The sequence below is a fragment of the Vipera berus genome, assembly GCF_964194415.1.
Source record: "Vipera berus genome assembly, chromosome: 4".
Taxonomy (NCBI): domain Eukaryota; kingdom Metazoa; phylum Chordata; class Lepidosauria; order Squamata; family Viperidae; genus Vipera; species Vipera berus.
In genome coordinates, this window is record NC_138206.1 from 120534623 (window position 1) to 120554370 (window position 19748).

Consider the following 19748-nt stretch of genomic DNA (forward strand, 5'->3'; position numbering starts at 1 on the left):
ACTAATCGTCCCAATAAATCACATCTCTCTCATGTCATAAAATTTTACCAGGTTGGGGGCGGGGACTGGAAATTATAGGAAAAACTCAAATTATTCTCGTAATAAGTTATAGAAGGTAAGGAAATAAGGCAGGTGTTTTATTATTTCAGCTGAATGCTGAAATATATCAACAGATAGTCCTTGACTTACAACAGCTCATTTAATGACTGTCCAAAGATACAACGGCACTGAAAAACGTGACTTATGACCGATTTTCACACTTACGACCTTTGCAGCATCCCCAGGGGGTCAGGTGATCAGAATTCAGACGCTTGGCAACTGACTCGTATTTATGACGGTTGCGGTGTCCCGGGTTCAGGTGACCCTATTTTGTGACCTTCTCAACCCTGTTACTCGATTAACAACTTATGTGATTCGCTTAACTGCCGTGGCAAGAAAGGTTGAAAAACGGGGCAAAATCCACTTAACCGTCTCACTTAGCAACCGGAAATTGTGGCTGTGTTCCAGGAAGACCAGGAACTCGGAATTATTTCTGCGGTTTTAAGATATGTAAGGGAAGGGAAGGAGGCAGGCTGGAAGCTGCAGTAGAAATAAAACACGAATCAAAGTTAATCAGGGCTGAGCTGCAGTTGCCCCTTCGACAACTCATCGCCAGGGCTGGCTGGAAAAGGTATTTAAGGAGCATTTTTAACAGCTCTAGAAAAACAAAAAAAAAGAGAGCAACCTGAGAGATACGCTGAGATAAGTGAGTTCAAGGTCCTGTTTCTCCCCCCCCCCCTCTTTTGCAGCGTAAGAGATTATAAAGAGCACAAACACAAACATTATGAAGAGCGTTTGGATGGCTTGAACATCGGATTTTTCCCTTGGTGACCACAGAGGCCTCCGATCCTTAAACTCCTCTGAAGCGGAAACTACAAACGACTCATCTTTTCAGCATCCGGGTTAACAGACCAGTGTTGTTTCTCTGGGTCATAGGTGTGTGTGTGTGTGTGTGTGTGTGTGTGGTGGGTTGTTAAGCCAGCAACATGGTTGTTAAGTCAATCTGGCTTCCCCCCCCCCCCATTTATTTATTTATTTTAATTCCATTTATATCCCGCCCTTCTCCGAAGACTCAGGGCGGCTTACAAGCTTAGCAGTAGCCTTCATTCTATGTATACGCCTGCTTATTAGGGCTTTCACACACACCCCAAGCGGCATTATTACAAAGTCAGCTTAATTGCCCCCAACAATCTGGGTCCTCATTTTACCTACCTCGGAAGGATGGAAGGCTGAGTCAACCTTGAGCCTGGTGGGACTCGAACCTGCACTAATTGCAGGCAGCTGGTGTTACTTAAGGAGGCATTAGCCCACTGCTCCACCAAGGCTCCCCATTGACTCTGCCTTTCAGAAGATGCCAAAAGGGGATCACGTGGCGGTGGGGAACGCTGCAACCGTCGTAAGTACATGCCAGTTGCCAACTCTCTGAATTTTGATCACGTGACCGTGGAGGTACCGCCACGTTTGTGTGAAAAACGGCCTTAACTCCCTTTTTCGGTGGCCTGGTAACTCCGAAGAGTCGCTCAACGGATGCCTGCGAGTGGAGGCCTTCCTGTCTACGGACATAACACTGAGGAAGAAGCCACGGTCTTGTGGCCAGCTGGGCGAGACCTGAGGAACGTCGGTGCTGCGTTACCTTTCGGATAGAGCTCCTTGAGAGGCACGTCTCCGGGCGCCAAGATCCTCACCACCTGGCTGGCGGCAGCCAGGGTGACACAATTGGCGTGCTTTGCCGTGCCGCCGCCTCGGCTAGCTCTCCCGTAATAAAGCGGGTCGGCGGGCGAACGGGGCCGACTGCTCAGGGGGGAGCCTCTCCTGCAGCTGAAGACCTCGTTGGGGGACTGTGGGGCACAAAGGGGCGTGTGGCGGTGAAGCGGCGTCGTGTCCCGTTAGAATCAAATGAAACAGAAAGAAAGAGAGAGAGAGAATGAGAAAGAGAAAGAAAAAGAGGATGGGAGGGAGGGAAGGAAAGAAGGAAGGAAGGAGGAAAGGAAGGAGGGAGGGAAGAAAGGAAGGAAGAAAGAAAGAGAAAGAAAGAAAGAAAGAAAGAAAGAAAGAAAGAAAGAAAGAAAGAAAGAAAGAAAGAAAGAAAGGAAGAAAGAAAGGAAGGAAGGTGGGAGGGAAGGGAAGCAGGGAAGGAAGGAAGGAGGAAGATGGGAGGGGAGGAAGGAAGGAAGGAAAGAAGGCGGGAGGGAGGGAAGGAAGGAAGCAGGGAAGGAAAGAAGGAAGGAGGAGGGGAGGAAGGAAGGAAGGAGGGAAGGAAAGAACGCGGGAGGGATGGAAGGAAGGAAGGAAGGCGGGCGGGAGGGAAGGAAGGAAAGAAGGAGGAAGATGGGAAGGAAGGAAAGAAGGCGGGAGGGAGGGAAGGAAGGAAGGAGGAGGGGAGGGAGGAAAATGGGAGGGGAGGAAGAAAGGAAGGAAGGAAGGAAGGAAGGAAGGAAGGAAGGAAGGAAGGAAAGAAGGCGGGAGAGAAGGAAGGGAGGGAGGGAGGAAGGGAAGGAGGGAGGGAAGGAGGGAAGAAAGGAGGGAGGAAGATGGGAGGGGAGGAATAAAGGAAGGAAGGAAGATGGGAGGGCAGGCAGGCAAGCCATTTTAAAACAGATTAAATGTTAATTTAACCCCTGTAGTTTACAAACGAATTTCTCCACGATTTTTAATGTAAATATATTTCAGGAGGCCATCATTTGTCTAAACGAGGCATCCCAGACTGCAGGCCCAAGGCTGACCTTCTCGGCCGCCGGGGAAAAGCACATACAATCACGGACGTAGAACTTCCAAAAACCCAACGGAAGAAAAGAAAAACCGTTTTCCCAAAGGCCTACCATGAGATCCGGGAACCCAATCACCACCGTCGCGTAATCTTCCTGGCTGGAGAAGACTCGGTTGGGGGCGCTGATTTTCTGCTCAAGGGCTCGGCTTAAGTTCTCGGAAGACAGAGGATCCCGAGAAACAGCCTGGGGCACGTAGCTTTCCAGGACTGGGAAGAAGAGCGCAGCAAACAAACACAAGAGATCAATACTGGATCCGAACCATCGATTGAAGCCGAGAGCGGGCTGATGGCTTGGGTTACTTACTGTTCAGCAGCAATCAAAGGAACCAATCCGAACATCTCTCGGGACAGGTTTTATGGTAGAAATTACTTCAGTTGCGTCTTTGTTTTTTTAATTTTTTAAAATTTAGCCTCCCTATCACGAGAGCTTTGAAGCGGACATTCATCGTTGTGCATGCGACGTTCTGATGAACAAAACCAGGCACTCCACAATCGATTAAAATGAAAAGGAATAGGGCGGTGGATTTACAGCAGGGGTCTTCAAACTTGGCTACTTTAAGACTTGGGGACTTCAACTCCCAGAATTCCTCAGCCAGCCTCCATTTTGTTTGTTAGATTTAAAATCGGAGGTCTTCCAACCTGGCCCTTTGACGACTTGTGGGCTTCAATCCCCAGAATTCCTCAGCCAGCCTCCATTTTGTTTGTTAGATTTAGATCAGGGGTCTTCAAACTTGGCCCTTTGATGACTTGTGGGCTTCAATCCCCAGAATTCCTCAGCCAGCCTCCATTTTGTTTGTTAGATTTAGATCAGGGGTCTTCAAACCTGGCCCTTTGATGACTTGTGGGCTTCAATCCCCAGAATTCGTCAGCCAGCCTCCATTTTGTTTGTTAGATTTAGATCAGGGGTTTTCAAACTTGGCCCTTTGACGACTTGTGGGCTTCAATCCCCAGAATTCCTCAGCCAGCCTCCATTTTGTTTGTTAGATTTAGATCAGGGGTCTTCAAACCTGGCCCTTTGATGACTTGTGGGCTTCAATCCCCAGAATTCCTCAGCCAGCCTCCATTTTGTTTGTTAGATTGAAGACAGGGGTCTTCCAACTTGGCCCTTTGATGACTTGTGGACTTCTGGGAGTTGAAGTCCACAAGTCTTAAAGTGGCCAAGTTTGAGGAGCCCTGATTTACAGTATCTTATTAGGGACCCAACATCATTTGCTAGACATCGGTTAGCGAGGTGTGCAACTACGGTGGTCCCCGGCTTACGCCACAAGGGAGCCCCAAATTTCCATTGCTAAATGAAGCATCCTGCTGCTAAGTGTGGTTTGCCCCATTTTGCAACCTGGCTTGCTAGGGTGGTTTAAGGGAATCCCTGCGGTTGTTCAGTTAGAAACACGGACGTTAAGTGAATCTGGCTTCCTCCACTGGCTTTGCTGGTCAGCAGGTGGCGACCAAAGGGGAGATCACGTGACCCACGGGGACAGTGCGACCGTCGTAAATCCGAGTCAAGTTGCCCAGCGTCTGGATTTTGATCACACGACCAGGGGGGAATGCTTACAACGGTCGCACGTGGGAAAACTGGGTCATAAGTCCCCTTTTTTGGTGCCCTTGTAGCTTTGCCCGGACGCTAAACAAACGTAAGTCGAGAACAATTTGTTCCTTTTTCAAAGCATCTGCCTGCGTTTTAAAGAAAGGCCCTATTTGATCTTTTTAGCCGACTTTGTTTCTCCTGGCAAATTCGGAGCAAAGATTTTTTTTTCCCACAAGCTTTTCTGCCAGCAACACTCGGAGGATCCTGCTTAGTTCAGCTTCTCTGGAGACGACAGCTCCTCTCGTTTGGGATTTTCAGGCAAGACGGAAAGGTGCGATTTCCATTTGCTACACCCTCCCTCATTTTTTTCACAACTTGATCTGACTCTTTCTATTTTTAATCCTGTACTGTAAAACTGCCACACAGGGAATACTAGGCGTTGCCTACGCCACTGTTTCTCAACCGTGACAAGAGTAAGATGGGTGGACCTCAACTCCCAGAATTCCCTAGCCAGCCTTTGTGGACTTCAACTCCCAGAATTCCCCAGCCAGCCTGTGTGGACTTCAACTCCCAGAATTCCCCAGCCAGCCTGTGTGGACCTCAACTCCCAGAATTCCCCAGCCAGCATTTGTGGACTTCAACTCCCAGAATTCCCCAGCCAGCCTTTGTGGACTTCAACTCCCAGAATTCCCCAGCCAGCCTTTGTGGACTTCAACTCCCAGAATTCCCTAGCCAGCCTTTGTGGACCTCAACTCCCAGAATTCCCCAGCCAGCATTTGTGGACTTCAACTCCCAGAATTCCCCAGCCAGCCTATGTGGACTTCAACTCCCAGAATTCCCCAGCCAGCCTTTGTGGACTTCAACTCCCAGAATTCCCTAGCCAGCCTTTGTGGACCTCAACTCCCAGAATTCCCCAGCCAGCATTTGTGGACTTCAACTCCCAGAATTCCCCAGCCAGCCTGTGTGGACTTCAACTCCCAGAATTCCCCAGCCAGCCTGTGTGGACTTCAACTCCCAGAATTCCCCAGCCAGCCTTTGTGGACTTCAACTCCCAAAATTCCCCAGCCAGCCTGTGTGGACTTCAACTCCCAGAATTCCCCAGCCAGCCTGTGTGGACTTCAACTCCCAGAATTCCCCAGCCAGCCTGTGTGGACTTCAACTCCCAGAATTCCCCAGCCAGCCTTTGTGGACTTCAACTCCCAGAATTCCCTAGCCAGCCTTTGTGGACCTCAACTCCCAGAATTCCCCAGCCAGCATTTGTGGACTTCAACTCCCAGAATTCCCCAGCCAGCCTGTGTGGACTTCAACTCCCAGAATTCCCCAGCCAGCCTTTGTGGACTTCAACTCCCAAAATTCCCCAGCCAGCCTGTGTGGACTTCAACTCCCAGAATTTCCCAGCCAGCCTATGTGGACTTCAACTCCCAGAATTCCCCAGCCAGCATTTGTGGACTTCAACTCCTAGAATTCCCTAGCCAGCAAGCTATGGAATTCTGGGAGTTGAAGTCCCCGCATCTTCAAGTCGCCAAGGTTGAAAAACACTGGCCTATGTGAAAATACCGAGTCCAGCAAATCTATCCTCTGAAGCCGTGTCTTCTTAAACTTTACAATTCCACAATTATGCAGACAAAGGGGGGGGGAACCCCCAAGGGAGCTGACAATTTGGTTTTAAATTCCGTACCCCTGGTTAGGCCAAATCCAGTTTCTCCTGGTTCCTCGGTCAGAGTGTGCAATTGGCATGTGCCGGTCTCTTCCACAGCCAGGTGTAGCGGTTTCGTCAACAGGTACTTCCTGGAAATCACAAGGAATTTATCCATGTTTTAAATGGCAGATTTAATAGCCTGTCTTTTTTTTTCCCCCAGGGACTTTAAAGTGGCTGGCCTGGTTCTTCCCCAATTCTGCTGGTTTCCCAATAGGGGAAGTCAAGTCCCCAAGAAGAACTAGGATAACTCTACACGGCACAATTCAACGCTATGTTAAAAGGTTGAATTCAGTTACTTTTATTATTGGTGACCCCCTATTCGTCTTGTATTTCTGGGGTCCGTTGAAATCAGTCTAAGCAGTCTTCCAAGGTAGTACACACTGTAGTAGCCCAGGGCTCTTCAAACATGGCCCTTTGATGACTTGTGGACTTCAACGCCCAGAATTCCTCAGCCAGCCTCCATTTTGTTTGATTTAAATCAGCGGTCTTCAAACTTGGCCCTCTGATTGACTTGTGGGCTTCAACTCCCAGAATTCCTCAGCCAGCCTCCATTTTGTTTGTTAAGATTTAAATCCCTGCCCACTTAAAGAGGGTTGGACTTCAACTCCCCGAATTCCCCAGCATGGCTGGGGAATTTTAAGAGCTGAAAATCCACCGGTTCCCAAGAGGCCAAGACTGATCGACAAGGATAGGTAGAGGATGTCAGGTGATGACGTCAGAAAAACTGTTCCTACTGGTTGGTTTTATTTTCCACCAGAAGCCAGCGGTCTTCGGCGACTAAAAAGACAGACTGGAGACTGATGGGCAAGGAGATGGTGTGGGCATTGCCCTCCAGGACATCCATCACGGTAAGGTAGCTCCTGAAAGATAAAAAAATGTTTTTTTTAAAAAAAATCAGGTGCGGGAGAAGCCCAGGATGCCTCCGCGAGCACCAACAAGAAGGAATTCATTCTTACTGTCAGGGTTCCGACTCTTCAGAGAACTTCGAGGCATTGTTTACCTTGAAGAATCTTTATTCAAGTTGCACCTGAATTCCCCTCCCCTGGGCACATAAGTATCAAAGCACAATTCCCTCCTTTAATTTGCAGTCGTAAATCACATTCTCCAATTAGTTTGAAATGCAGGCCTTCCCTCCTCCTCCTCCTCCTCCTCCCACCCGCCATTCCTTATCATCTCTTCTTTCAAAATTGAATTGTTCAGTTTAACTAACTCCCATCTCATTCCTCCTCCCCCCACCCCAGGCTCATCTAAATTCTAAGAGTAAAGCAGAGGGAAGGAAAAGGCTGCATCTCCCGAGGTCCGTGGTGGCGAACCTGTGGCATGCGTGCCACAGGTGGCACGCAGAGCCCTCTCTGTGGCCACGCGCACCGTCGCCCCTGTCTTAGGCCTTCAGCTGGGTTTTATAAAACCTTTTCGCTTTAGGCCTCCGCCGTTGTGTGCAAAAAAAAAAAAAGGTTCAATCAATCATTCAATTTCAATTTCTCGTGGGGAGCAAACGAAAGATCTCGCAAAGCTGGAACTGATTGATTGAACTTTTTAGTCCCACCCAGTCTGCCGTTAAGGGACGCGGTGGCTCAGTGGGTTAGGACGCTGAGCTTGTCGATCAGAAGGTCGGCAGTTTGGCGGGTCGAATCCCGAGTGCCGCATAACAGAGTGAGCGCCTGTTACTCGTCCCAGCTTCTGCCAACCTAGCAGTTCGAAAGCACGTAAAAATGCAAGTAGAAAAATAGGGACCACTCCGGTGGGAAGGTAACAGCGCTCCGTGCGCCTTTGGCGTCCAGTCATGCCGGCCACATGACCACGGAGACGTCCTCGGACAAGCGCTGGCTCTTTGGCTTTGAAACGGAGATGAGCACCGGCCCCTAGAGTTGGAAACGACTAGCACGCATGTGCGGGGGAACCTTTACCTTTTACCTTTAGTCTGCCGTTACCACCACAGCCATGCCCACCCAATGGGCCACGCCCACCCAATGGGCAACACCCACCCAATGGGCCATACCCACCTGGCACCCGATGATACATAAGTGGGTTTTGGGTTGCAGTTTTGGCACTTGGTCTCTAAAAGGTTCACCATCACTGCCCTAGCCTAGGTTGTCAAAGCAAGGACATCCCATCTTAGCAGCGTTGAGACTTACCCTTCCTCTTTGTAAAAGACCAGCCAGTTCTTATGGGCGAATTCCTTGCACATTTTGTGACTTGTCTTCTTGGAAGTGAGGAGGAGGAGGAGGAGGAGGAGGAGGAGAAAAAGACAGAACAATCAGTTACGGTTCTTCGGCCAAATTGCCCCATTCACTAAAGCTTTAAAACCTCTTCGTTACAGATGGAGACTTGGCTTGTTCGAGGAAAAGATTCTTTTAAGACAGATTTAACACAGAGGAGAAAAACGTCAAGGTCCGATCCCCGAAATGCTAACACCGATTCCTATTCTCTCTGCTAAATGAAATACAGGGAGTCCTGGACTTAACACCAGTTCGTTTAGCGACCGTTCCAAGTTACAACGGCATTGGGAAAAAAGCGATTTAGGACCGTTTTTCACACCGACGACCGTTGCGGCATCCCGGTGGTCACGTGATCAAAAATTCAGACGCTGGTCGACGGACTGGCACTTACGACGGTCGCAGCGTCCCGCGGGGGTGACGTGATCCGCCCTTTTGCGACCTGCTGACAAGCACAGCCAACGGGGGAAGCCTGATTCACTTAACGGCCGTGTGACAACAGCTGCAGGTGATTCACGTAACAACGGTGGAAAGAAAGGTGGTAAAATGGGGGCAAAATTCGCTTAACCCATGTCTCGCTTAGCAGTGGAAATTTGGGGCTCAGTTGTGGTCGTAGGTTGAGGACTGCCTGTATTACCTGGCAACACGCTCCTTGGCGTAAGACTGCATCGTAGGGAAAAATGGTTTCGCGGGAGGAAGTTTCCTTGGTGGAGCAGTGGGCTAATGCCTCCTTAAGTAACACCAGCTGCCTGCAATTAGTGCAGGTTCGAGTCCCACCAGGCTCAAGGTTGACTCAGCCTTCCATCCTTCCGAGGTAGGTAAAAGGAGGACCCAGATTGTTGGGGGCAATTAAGCTGACTTTGTAAAAATGCCGCTTGGGGGGTGTGATAAGCAGGCATATACATAGAATGAAGGCTACTGCTAAGCTTGTAAGCCGCCCTGAGTCTTCGGAGAAGGGCGGGATATAAATGGAATTAAAATAAAAATAAATAAATAAAAATCCTCAGAGCACCAAACTCAGTTTTCTGGTGGGGTGCGCTCAAATTATATTCTTCAAATTGCAACAGGCTTCTGTGCTCGCTTTGGTACAGGGGATATACAACTCTTATTTGGAAGAGAGTATCTGTAGCTTCAGGTTGAACTGTGGGGTCCTCGGTCCTCTCTGAGTTTGGCGGTTTTCTTGTGGACGTTTCATGACCCAAACTAGGTACCATCATCAGTGCTGGAAGGGACTGGGGTTTGTGGAAAGGAGGAGGAGGAGGAGGAGGAAGAGGAGGAGGAGGAGGAGGACTGTGGGATCCTTGGTGCTCTCTGAGCTTGCTTGTTTTCTTACAGACATTTCATCAGCCAAACTAGGTAACATCATCAGTGCTGGAAGGGAGTGGGGTTTGTGGAGAGGAAGAGGAGGAGGAGGAGGAGGAGGAGGAGGAGGAGGAGGAGGAGGAGGACTGTGGGATCCTTGGTACTCTCTGTGCTTAGTTGTTTTCTTGCAGCCGTTTCATTACCCAAACTAGGTAGCATGTTACCTATAGTAGGTTTGGTAATGAAATATCAGTAAGAAGCCATCGAGTTCCGACTCCAACGGAGCCTACAACTATTATTACAGGTGTTTCACAATTAGTTGTAGAATAGCTGAACTGAAAAACTGAAGTGTCTGAGGGCTTGTCACAAAGAAGAGGAGGTCCACCTCTTCTCCAAAGCGCCTGAAGGCAGGAGAAGAAGAAGCAACGGGTGGAAACTCATCAAGGGGAGAAGCAACCTGGAACTAAGGAGGAATTTCCTGACGGTGAAAGTCAGTGGAACAGCTTCAGAGGTTTTGGATGCCCCAACGCTGGAGGTTTTTAAGAAGAGATTGGAGAACCGCTTGTGTGAAATGATTCCCTGCTTGAGCAGGGGGCTGGACTAGAAGACCTCCAAGGGCCCTCCCAGCTCTGTTCTTCTGATATATGCGGTTTCTCAAACCAATCTTTGGAGACCCCTGTAATCTTTTCGTGATAGTGCCGTTGCCTATCTTAAGAAATAAACCTTTCTTAAGATAGCCTCTCTTAGCGGGGTTAAAGTTGAACAAATCAGGGGTAAAGCCTGAAGCAGCAGGACCGTGTAAGGAGGAATGTTAAGCCTTAAAGAAGCTTAAGACACAACAGTGTTGTATTAGGGAGAAAGGTACTGGAATTGCTCATTGAACTCGTGTACTCAGATAAGACACCGAAAAAGGGAAATCCATACGGGATTTCAGAGACCCGGAGATTACCTCTTACGGGGAAAAAGAACTTGTCTTGAAGGCTTCTATGAAATCCAGATGCAGAGCCGTGTTTAAAGATGGGAGCTAAAATAGGAACAACTTATCCTTGCAACTTTTAAGATGGGTGGACTTTGCCTCCCATAATTCAACCAGGAGTCCTGGTTGTTTAATGAAGGCTTTCTTTCCCCCCACAGGCAACAGTTTAATCCCCTTAACAAGATGGATTGAAGTAGTTTATTTTTTCCCCACAATGACATGTCATAGATTGGAAGGGCACCCAACCAGGATCTTCAAGATCTATAAAAACTCAGAAAGTTCAAAAAAGAGGGCAATATTGCTTAAAAAAAAAGAATTATACTAATTTATTTTATTTTGTTGCTACGTTATCTTATTTTAATTTTCTTTTATTATTTTTTCTTTTCTTTTTTCTTTTTCCTTCTTTTTTATTATTTTATATTTTATTTTATTTTTAATTTTTTAATTTTGTTATATTTTTATTATTTTTTATTTAATTTCATTTAATATTTTTTTATTTTTTTAATTTAATCTAATATTTATTCTATTTTTTATTTTTTTAAAATTTAATATTTTATTTGTTTTATATTTTATTTTACTTTAATTTATTTTACTATTTTGCATTTTATTTTACTTTATTTTGATGCCGTCCATCCATCCACCTCCCCCACAGGGCGAAAAAACGTTCAGAGACATCATGAGGTGAGTTTTCAGAGGGCCCCAGAATGGAAGAGTTAGAACAGCCCTTGAACCACCGGGTACAACCTCACTGAGTGCTGGAACTTAATCTGGAGGCCTCAATCCATCGGCCGAAGAGCAGCCGGTTCCCTTTTCAAGGATTAGGGGAGCCAATTTTCTTCAGATATAACAACAACAACCACCTTGGAGGTCATCTAGTCCAACCCCCTGCTCTGGCTGACCCCCTTTTAAGAACTGGACCACAAACAGCTTTAAGAGGGCTTGAAGGACACTTAAGTGCTCGACTTACACACCGTACACTGAGGCACCCATGTGACCGGTCCAATTTTATGCCTTTTGTGTGTGTGTGGCGTCCATTAAACATTCAGCGGCGGTTGTAAAGCGAACACCACTGTTATTAAGCGAATAATTGTCCGTTATGGATATTTTTTTTTGCTGGAAACCAGATGTAAAAGCCGATTTCTGTAAAAAAGGGCCATAAATCGCAGTCACGTGACAACGGGATGAATGGCCACAAAGGCCAGCCAGTTGCTGAGTGCCCAAAATGGGATCATGTGATTGTGAAGGGGGGGGCGGGGCGGGTGGATGTCGGAACTCCAAATCCGGGTCGTAGGTAACTTTTCGTAACTGCGAATGGTTGCTAAGTGTCGCAAGTCCTAAGTCGAGGACTACCAATAGCTTGAAACATTTCTAGCTAGTTCTCCATTGACGACAAAATTTCCGTTGCTAAGTGAGACATTTTGTCCCGTTTTACGACCTCTCTCGCCACCGTCGTTAGGCGAATCACTGCAGTTGATAAGTTAGCAACACGGTCGTTAAGAGAATCCGGCTTCCCCTTTTGACTTTGCTCGTCAATGCAACCGTCGTAAGTACATGCCAGTTGCCGAGCCTCTGAAGTCTGATCACGTGATCAAAAAGGGACTTTTGATCACACGATCAAAAATCCCTTTCTTTCCCCCCCCCAGTGCCGTTGCAACTTTGGAATGGTCACTAAACGAGTGGCTGTAAGTGCAGGACTGAGCTAGGCGACTCAGATGCCTTACCTCCTCCTGTTTGCCTCCCCACCAAGATGTCCCTTTATGCGACGCCTGGATATCCGGTAACAGGGTGAGTCGGCTTACGGCCCCCGTCTTTGTGTCCAGCAATAAAATAATGTGATTCTGTAAGAGAAAAGGAAAAAAAGAGGGTAATTCTAGACAATTTGGAAGACATACAAGCATAGGTGTCCTCGGCGATCCCTTTCGCTTAAGAGTCACAACAACCCAGTTTGGAACCGAGGGTGAATTTTGACAGGCCAGAAAAAAACTAGATAAGTCTTTTTTTCCCCCATCTGAGATTTTTTTTTTCCCCTTCCGCAAAATTTCGTCGTTGTCCCGAGTTCACGAAAGGGCATTTTCTTCTAGTGTGGAAAATCCCTATTTGTTTTCCTCCAGCTAATCGCCCCCACCCCACCAGCACAACTCCTCACATTCCCAGGGGCAGCCGTAAACCATCAATGGTGGGCAACGGTGCCAGACTCGGATGTTTTCCTGAAAGTGCATAGTTTAATTTCAATGTTTCGCCCTTTTTTAAGGGGAAGGTGTGCAAAGGATTATACGCTAAGCCTACAGCAGGCGGGACGCAGTTATGAGAGGCAGTCTGGTCTAGTGGTTAAGGGAGCGGGATGGGAAGCAAAAGGCTGTGAATTCTAGTCCTGCCTTAGCCATGAGAGGAGGAGGAGGAGAAGAAGGGGGAGGAAGAGGGGAGACGAAGGGAGAGAAGGAAGAGGGGAGGAGGAGGAGGAGAAGAAGGGGGAGGAGGAGGGGAGGAGAAGAAGGAGAAGGGGGAGAAGGAAGAGGGGAGGAGGAGGAGGAGGAGAAGGGGGAGGAGGAGGGGAGGAGAAGAAGGAGAAGGGGGAGAAGGAAGAGGGGAGGAGGAGGAGGAGGAGAAGGTGGAGGAGGAGGGGAGGAGAAGAAGGAGAAGGGGAGAAGGAAGAGGGGAGGAGGAGGAGGAGGAGAAGGGGGAGGAGGAGGGGAGGAGAAGAAGGAGAAGGGGAGAAGGAAGAGGGGAGGAGGAGGAGGAGAAGAAGGGGGAGGAGGAGGGGAGGAGAAGAAGGAGAAGGGGGAGAAGGAAGAGGGGAGGAGGAGGAGGAGGAGAAGGGGGAGGAGGAGGGGAGGAGAAGAAGGAGAAGGGGGAGAAGGAAGAGGGGAGGAGGAGGAGGAGGAGAAGGGGGAGGAGGAGGGGAGGAGAAGAAGGAGAAGGGGGAGGAGGAAGAGGGGAGGAGGAGGAGGAGAAGAAGGGGGAGGAGGAGGGGAGGAGAAGAAGGAGAAGGGGAGAAGGAAGAGGGGAGGAGGAGGAGGAGAAGAAGGGGGAGGAGGAGGGGAGGAGAAGAAGGAGAAGGGAGAAGGAAGAGGGGAGGAGGGGAGGAAGGGGAGGAGGAGGGGAGGAAAAGAAGGAGGAGAAGGGGGAGAAGGAGGAGGGAGGAGAAGGAAAGGAGAGGAGGAGGAGGAGGAGACTACAAGGAGAAGGAGAAAGAGAAGGAGAGAAGGAGAATAGAAGGAGGAGAAGGAGGGGAGAAAGAGACGATAGGAGGTCACTGAAATAATTCTCTTCGGATTGAAAACTGCCATCAGGAAGAAAATACAAACAACCAGAGAACTGTCTTGTGATGCAGGCAAGAGACCTTGAATGCATCATTAAATCTGCAAATTAATCGCCGAGAACCTCCGTCATTATACGGATCGCCGAAAGAAACGGTGGGGTTTGTTTGGCCCCGGCATCTCTAAACGGACAAGACCATCCTACTGAATTTTAACAGCAACACTGCAACGTTCCCACAAAACAGCCACCCCTTGCAAGGATTTCCAAGTTTTTTTTCCTATTGCCTGCCTCCCCCGACCCCCATTCCTTCTCCTCGCTGCCTATCTGCAAAACTGGAAGCCGAAAGACCCTTCCAAGCTTCCTCCCCACCCTCTCTCCCCCAAAAAAGGGGGGGGGACTGTCCTCTTTGGCTTTGGGCTAAATTCAGGAGGGAAAACTGCTCCGTGTTCTACGGCTCCCCCTCTGAACAGGCTGCTGAGCGATGGCAGCGCAGTTTTGTCTCCCAAAATAGACAAACGGGCCTCGTCGGGCGCACATGTCTTCAGCCGCAAGGGCTCTGGGCGATGCTTCAGGGGCGCTGGGAAGCATCTGCCGGTTTTGGCCGAGGACGTTTCTTTTCCAGTGGGAGCAAAGGAACCTTCGGCTGACCTCCGCCTCCCCAGTGCTTTGGCATCCCAAAGGCTCAGCAGATGCAACTGGGCCTTCTTCCCTGCCGCCTTCGGCCCTTTTTATTTTTAGCTGCTGTCCAGCTTCCCCGCGCGGCACTTTTGCGGCTGGGCCAAGTTTCCCTCTCGCGCAGCCGGGGTGGAAGACTTTTGTGCAAAGGAGGGAGCAGGGAGCGAACTGGGGGAGGCGGGCGGGGGAGGCATGGTTGAAAAGGGAAGGGGGGGGGGAAAAGAGGTTGAAAAATAGGCCAAGGAAGCAGAAAGGAAGAAAATAGCGTATTTAAATAAGAGTGCAAAAAAGAGCAGCAGAAGATGTTCAGGGGACTGGGGGCTAAAACATACAGAGAACGGTTGCAGGAATTGGGTATTTCTAGTACAAGAACGGGGGAAGGGAAGGGAAGGGAAGGAAAGGAAAGGGAAGGAAAGGAAGGGAAGGAAAGGAAAGGATAGAAAAAAGGAAAGGAAAGGAAAGGAAAGGAAAGGAAAGGAAAGGAAAGGAAAGGAAAGAAAAGGAAAGGAAAGGAAAGGAAAGGAAAGGAAAGGAAAGGAAAGGAAAGGAAAGGAAAGGAAAGGAAGATAGAAAAAAGGAAAGGAAAGGAAAGGAAAGGAAAGGAAAGGAAAGGAAAGGAAAGGAAAGGAAAGGAAAGGAAAGGAAAGGAAAGGAAAGGAAAGGGAAGGAAAGGGAGATAGAAAAAAGGAAAGGAAGGGAAAGGAAAGGAAAGGAAAGGAAAGGAAAGGAAAGGAAAGGAAAGGAAAGGAAAGGAAGGAAAGGGAAGGAAAGGAAAAGAAAGGAAAGGAAAGGAAAGGAAAGGAAAGGAAAGGAAAGGAAAGGAAAGGAAAGGAAAGGAAAGGAAAGGAAAGGAAAGGGAAGGAAGATAGAAAAAAGGAAAGGAAAGGAAAGGAAAGGAAAGGAAAGGAAAGGAAAGGAAAGGGAAGGAAAGGGAGATAGAAAAAAGGAAAGGAAAAGGAAAGGAAAGGAAGGGAAAGGGAAGGAAAGGAAGGGAAAGGGAAGGAAAGGAAAGGAAAGGAAAGGAAAGGAAAGGAAGGGAAAGGGAAGGAAAGGAAAGGAAAGGAAAGGGAAGGGAAGGGAAGGGAAGGGAAGGGAAAGGAAAGGAAAGGAAAGGAAAGGAAAGGAAAGGAAAGGAAAGGAAAGGGAAGGGAAGGAAGATAGAAAAAAGGAAAGGAAAGGAAAGGAAAGGAAAGGAAAGGAAAGGAAAGGAAAGGAAAGGAAAGGAAAGGGAGATAGAAAAAAGGAAAGGAAAGGAAAGGAAAGGAAAGGAAAGGAAAGGAAAGGAAAGGAAGGGAAAGGAAAGGAAAGGAAGGGAAAGGGAAGGAAAGGAAAGGAAAGGAAAGGAAAGGAAAGGAAAGGAAAGGAAAGGAAAGGAAAGGAAAGGAAACTAAAGGAAAGGAAAGGAAGGGAAGATAGATGATAAATTTGAAGGGATTCAACAGCAATTAGTCAAAAATGAACAAAGACTTCAAGATATGGAAGCTAGAATGGAAAAAGAGGAAAAGAGAGTAGATGATTTAAATGAAACACTCCTTCAGGCTAATAAGGAATTAGAAACAACAGTCATTTTTCTGGAAGCAGAAAAGGCTGCTCATTATCTACGCTTCCAGAACGTTCAAGAAAAAAGAGGGGAAGATTTGTTGGTCATGATGGCAGAACTGATGGCAAAGGCACTCGGTGTAGGGAAGGAGGAAATGCTGGCGGAAATTGATGAAACATACAGGGTCCAAACTAATTATGCGAGAAGGCACAACCTCCCAAAAGAAGTACATGTAAGGTTAGTTAAAAAATCAATTCGGGATGAGCTTCTGCATAGATCTAGAGAGGAACCATTAGAATTTCGGGGCCAACCAATCACCATCCTTAAACAGATACCTAAAAGGATGAGGGATCTGAGACGCGGCTATCAATTCTTAACATCCAAACTAATAAGAGAAAATGTAAACTTTAGATGGCTAACTCCAGAGGGTATTCTAGTTACGTGGCAGGATAGAAGGCATAGACTGGACACGATAGAGAAGGCAGAAGATTTTTACAAACGCCACTTCCATAGCCAAGAGGAAGTAGATTTAGAAGATCAAGATGGAAGGGAGGTAAGAGAAAGAGATACAATACGTGTGGCAATGGATGGGAAGATCTTAGCTACAGAGGATAGAAGGAACAAATCCGGTGAGTTAACAGAGAAACATGGAACTAGAGACAAGGAAGAGAGAGAGCCCCGAATCACGAGATCCACAAAAACCAGAAATAAGTAAGATGAAGGGAGGTGAGTGTAGTATTATGTCTGTGAATATTAATGGATTGAATTCGCCAGTGAAAAGGCGGAAATTTTTTAATAGGCTTATTCACCAACAATTGGATATCGTGGCAATACAAGAAGTCCATATAAAGGAACAACAAAAATATTTGTTAGTACAACCAAGAATAGGGAACCTATTCGTTTCCTTAGACCGACACAAGAAAAAGAGAGGAGTGGCACTATATGTAAACCCAAAATTGACTGCAAAACAAATTTATAACGATAAAGAGGGTAGAATACTGATAGTCGAGGTTATAATAAATCACAGGAAGGTCATGATGGTAGAGATATATGCCCCAAACCATAACCAAGAACAATTTTTCAAAACACTTCACAATAAGATATGTAGCATTGATTATGAGGAGATTTGTTTAATAGGAGATTTTAATGCTATCCTAGATATAAATTTGGATTATATGGGAAAGACGCTTAGGAAAAAGAAGAGAAGAACTCTACCGAGATCTTTTCTTAACTTGGCTGAGGAACTAAATATCCAAGATGTCTGGAGGGAAAGAAATCGTAAGGCTAGACAATATACATATTACTCCAACCGACATAACTCATGGTCTAGAATAGACATGGTATGGATGACGAAAGAAATTAGTTCAGAAATAGACGAGGTACATATAGCGACAGGTACTTGGGCAGATCACAATCCTATTAAACTTATCTGGAAAGGTTCCAAAAAAATACCCAGATGGACGCTTCAAAGAGCAATTTTAAAAGAAGACGAATTCAAATCTAAGATGGAGAGAGAACTAAGTTTTTTCTTTAAGGAAAATAAAGCTATAGACACCTCAGTACAAAACAATTGGGATACAGCTAAGGCAATGATGAGAGGGGTAGCGAGGGCATATATGGTATATAAAAATAAGGGGAAAAGACAACAACGGGAAAGATTAGAAGAGGAATATAAGAGCTTAGAAGTTACACTCCAACAAGATCCACAAAAAGAGAATATCAAGCAATCTATGGATCTGATTAAACACAAACTTAACATTCTAGACAAAGAGAAATTAGCACAACAATTGAGAAACACGAAACAAAATTTTTTTGAAAATGCAAATAAACCGGGCCGGTGGCTCGCATATAAATTGGGAAAACAAAAGGGGAAAAACTGGATTCACGAACTACGAGATGAGGAAGGGAGAATATTCCACCAGGAGGAAAAAAAAAAAATTATAGCCCAGGAATTTTACGAACGTTTATACAAAGAAGATAGTCAGGCAAGTGTGGAGAAAATGGAGGAATATTTTCAAAGAGCCAAACTACCTAAGGTCACAGAAGATACCAGAAATATGTTAAACGAGGAAATTCGACTATCTGAGGTGATAAAAGCTATTAATGCACAAAAGAATAATAAAGCATCGGGACCCGACGGTCTTCCATCAGAAATTTATAAAGAATTACAAAATATCCTAGCTCAACCCCTAGTGGAGGTATTTAACGCAGTATTAGAAGGCGCAAGGACGCCTAAATCTTGGCTAGAGGCAAACATAACCCTTATTCCGAAAGATAACACAGACCATACATTAATCCAAAATTACAGACCCATATCACTTCTTAACTCGGACTACAAGATATTTACATCAATTATAGCGGAACGATTGAAACGATTTCTGAATGATTTCATACACGCAGATCAAAATGGTTTTCTCGCTAAGAGACACACTAAGCACAACATTAGAATAATATTAGATACATTGGAGTACTATGAATTACATAGCGAACAACAGATGGCATTACTTTTCTTAGACGCCCAAAAGGCATTTGACAATGTTAAATGGTCTTTTTTGTGCCAACAGCTTAGCTTTATGAATATGGGTGAAAAATTTATAAATATAATTAGGGCAATTTATGACAATCAGGAAGCAAAAATAATTATTAATGGGGAAGCATCTAGCAAGTTTCAAATTCAAAAGGGAACACGGCAAGGCTGCCCCTTATCACCATTGCTGTTTATATTGACTCTTGAAGTATTAACGAGAACTATAAGAAACGACCCAAAGATAAAAGGATTAACCATTAAAAAGGAAACCTTTAAATTGCAAGCTTTCGCGGACGATCTGGTTTTTATTATGGAGGATCCATGTCAGACGGGACCAAAGCTATTGGAAGAATTATCTAAATATGGTGAGGTTGCCGGACTGCGAATAAATAGAAATAAGACCAAGATGATTGTTAAAAATATGACCAATAAACAAAAAGGTAATCTGGCCGAAATCATGGATATAGAAATAGTCAAGAAAATAAAATATCTAGGGATTAACATTACGGCTAGATGCACTTCACTCAAAAAGGATAATTATGATAATGTAGTGAACCAAATAAAAGGTGATCTGGAAAGATGGGGAAACCTAAAACTCTCATTATTGGGAAGAATCGCTGTCATTAAGATGAATATTCTGCCTAAAATCCTGTTTCTGTTTCAGAATATCCCAATTCAACTCGACTCTAAATTTTTTCGAAATTTGGATAAATTATCACTAAATTTTATTTGGCAGGGGAAAAAACCAAGAATTAAATTGAAATATTTACAAGACACGAAGGAAAATGGGGGTTTTGGATTGCCAGACTGGGAATTATATTACCACGCCGCGGCCCTGAGCTGGATTAGAGAATGGGTAATCTTGAGAAATAGAAGACTATTAACTTTAGAGGGTCACGATTTGCAATATGGCTGGCATGCTTTCCTATGGACGGAGAAACAAGGTCTTTTCTCGCATTTTCAAAGACACCGGATCAGGCAAGCGCTACTTAATACTTGGAAAAAAATTAGATCTCACAATTACACCAAAATACCGGTCTGGCTATCCACCCTTGAAGCGATAGTTTACCCAAATCTGTTTGATTTGGGTAACATAATCTCATACAAGGATATTCTGAATGAGGAGGGGGAATTGAAACTTAGGAATGAACTAGAATTACAAGGTATAAAACTCGATTGGTGGGCCTACTTACAAATCCAATCGAGATTTAGGAAGGATAAAAA

The 19748-nt window shown here is 46.1% G+C and overlaps 1 protein-coding gene across 2 annotated transcripts in view; it reads right to left on the minus strand.

Annotated features, from left to right (window-relative positions):
* The window catches only part of VWA8 (von Willebrand factor A domain containing 8), a 114054-nt gene that overhangs the window by 18819 nt on the left and 75487 nt on the right, over nucleotides 1–19748 (minus strand). Inside the window, exons 30-35 of one of the 2 annotated variants that reach the window (XM_081327993.1) lie at nucleotides 12246–12362; nucleotides 8166–8230; nucleotides 6765–6890; nucleotides 6010–6119; nucleotides 2859–3013; nucleotides 1673–1877 (exon numbers count right to left, since the gene is read on the minus strand). In XM_081327993.1, the coding sequence (XP_081184119.1) occupies nucleotides 1673–1877; nucleotides 2859–3013; nucleotides 6010–6119; nucleotides 6765–6890; nucleotides 8166–8230; nucleotides 12246–12362 (778 nt within the window). Of the gene's footprint in view, nucleotides 1–1672; nucleotides 1878–2858; nucleotides 3014–6009; nucleotides 6120–6764; nucleotides 6891–8165; nucleotides 8234–12245; nucleotides 12363–19748 lie in introns of both variants that reach the window. The other variant, XM_081327992.1, reaches the window with a different exon arrangement.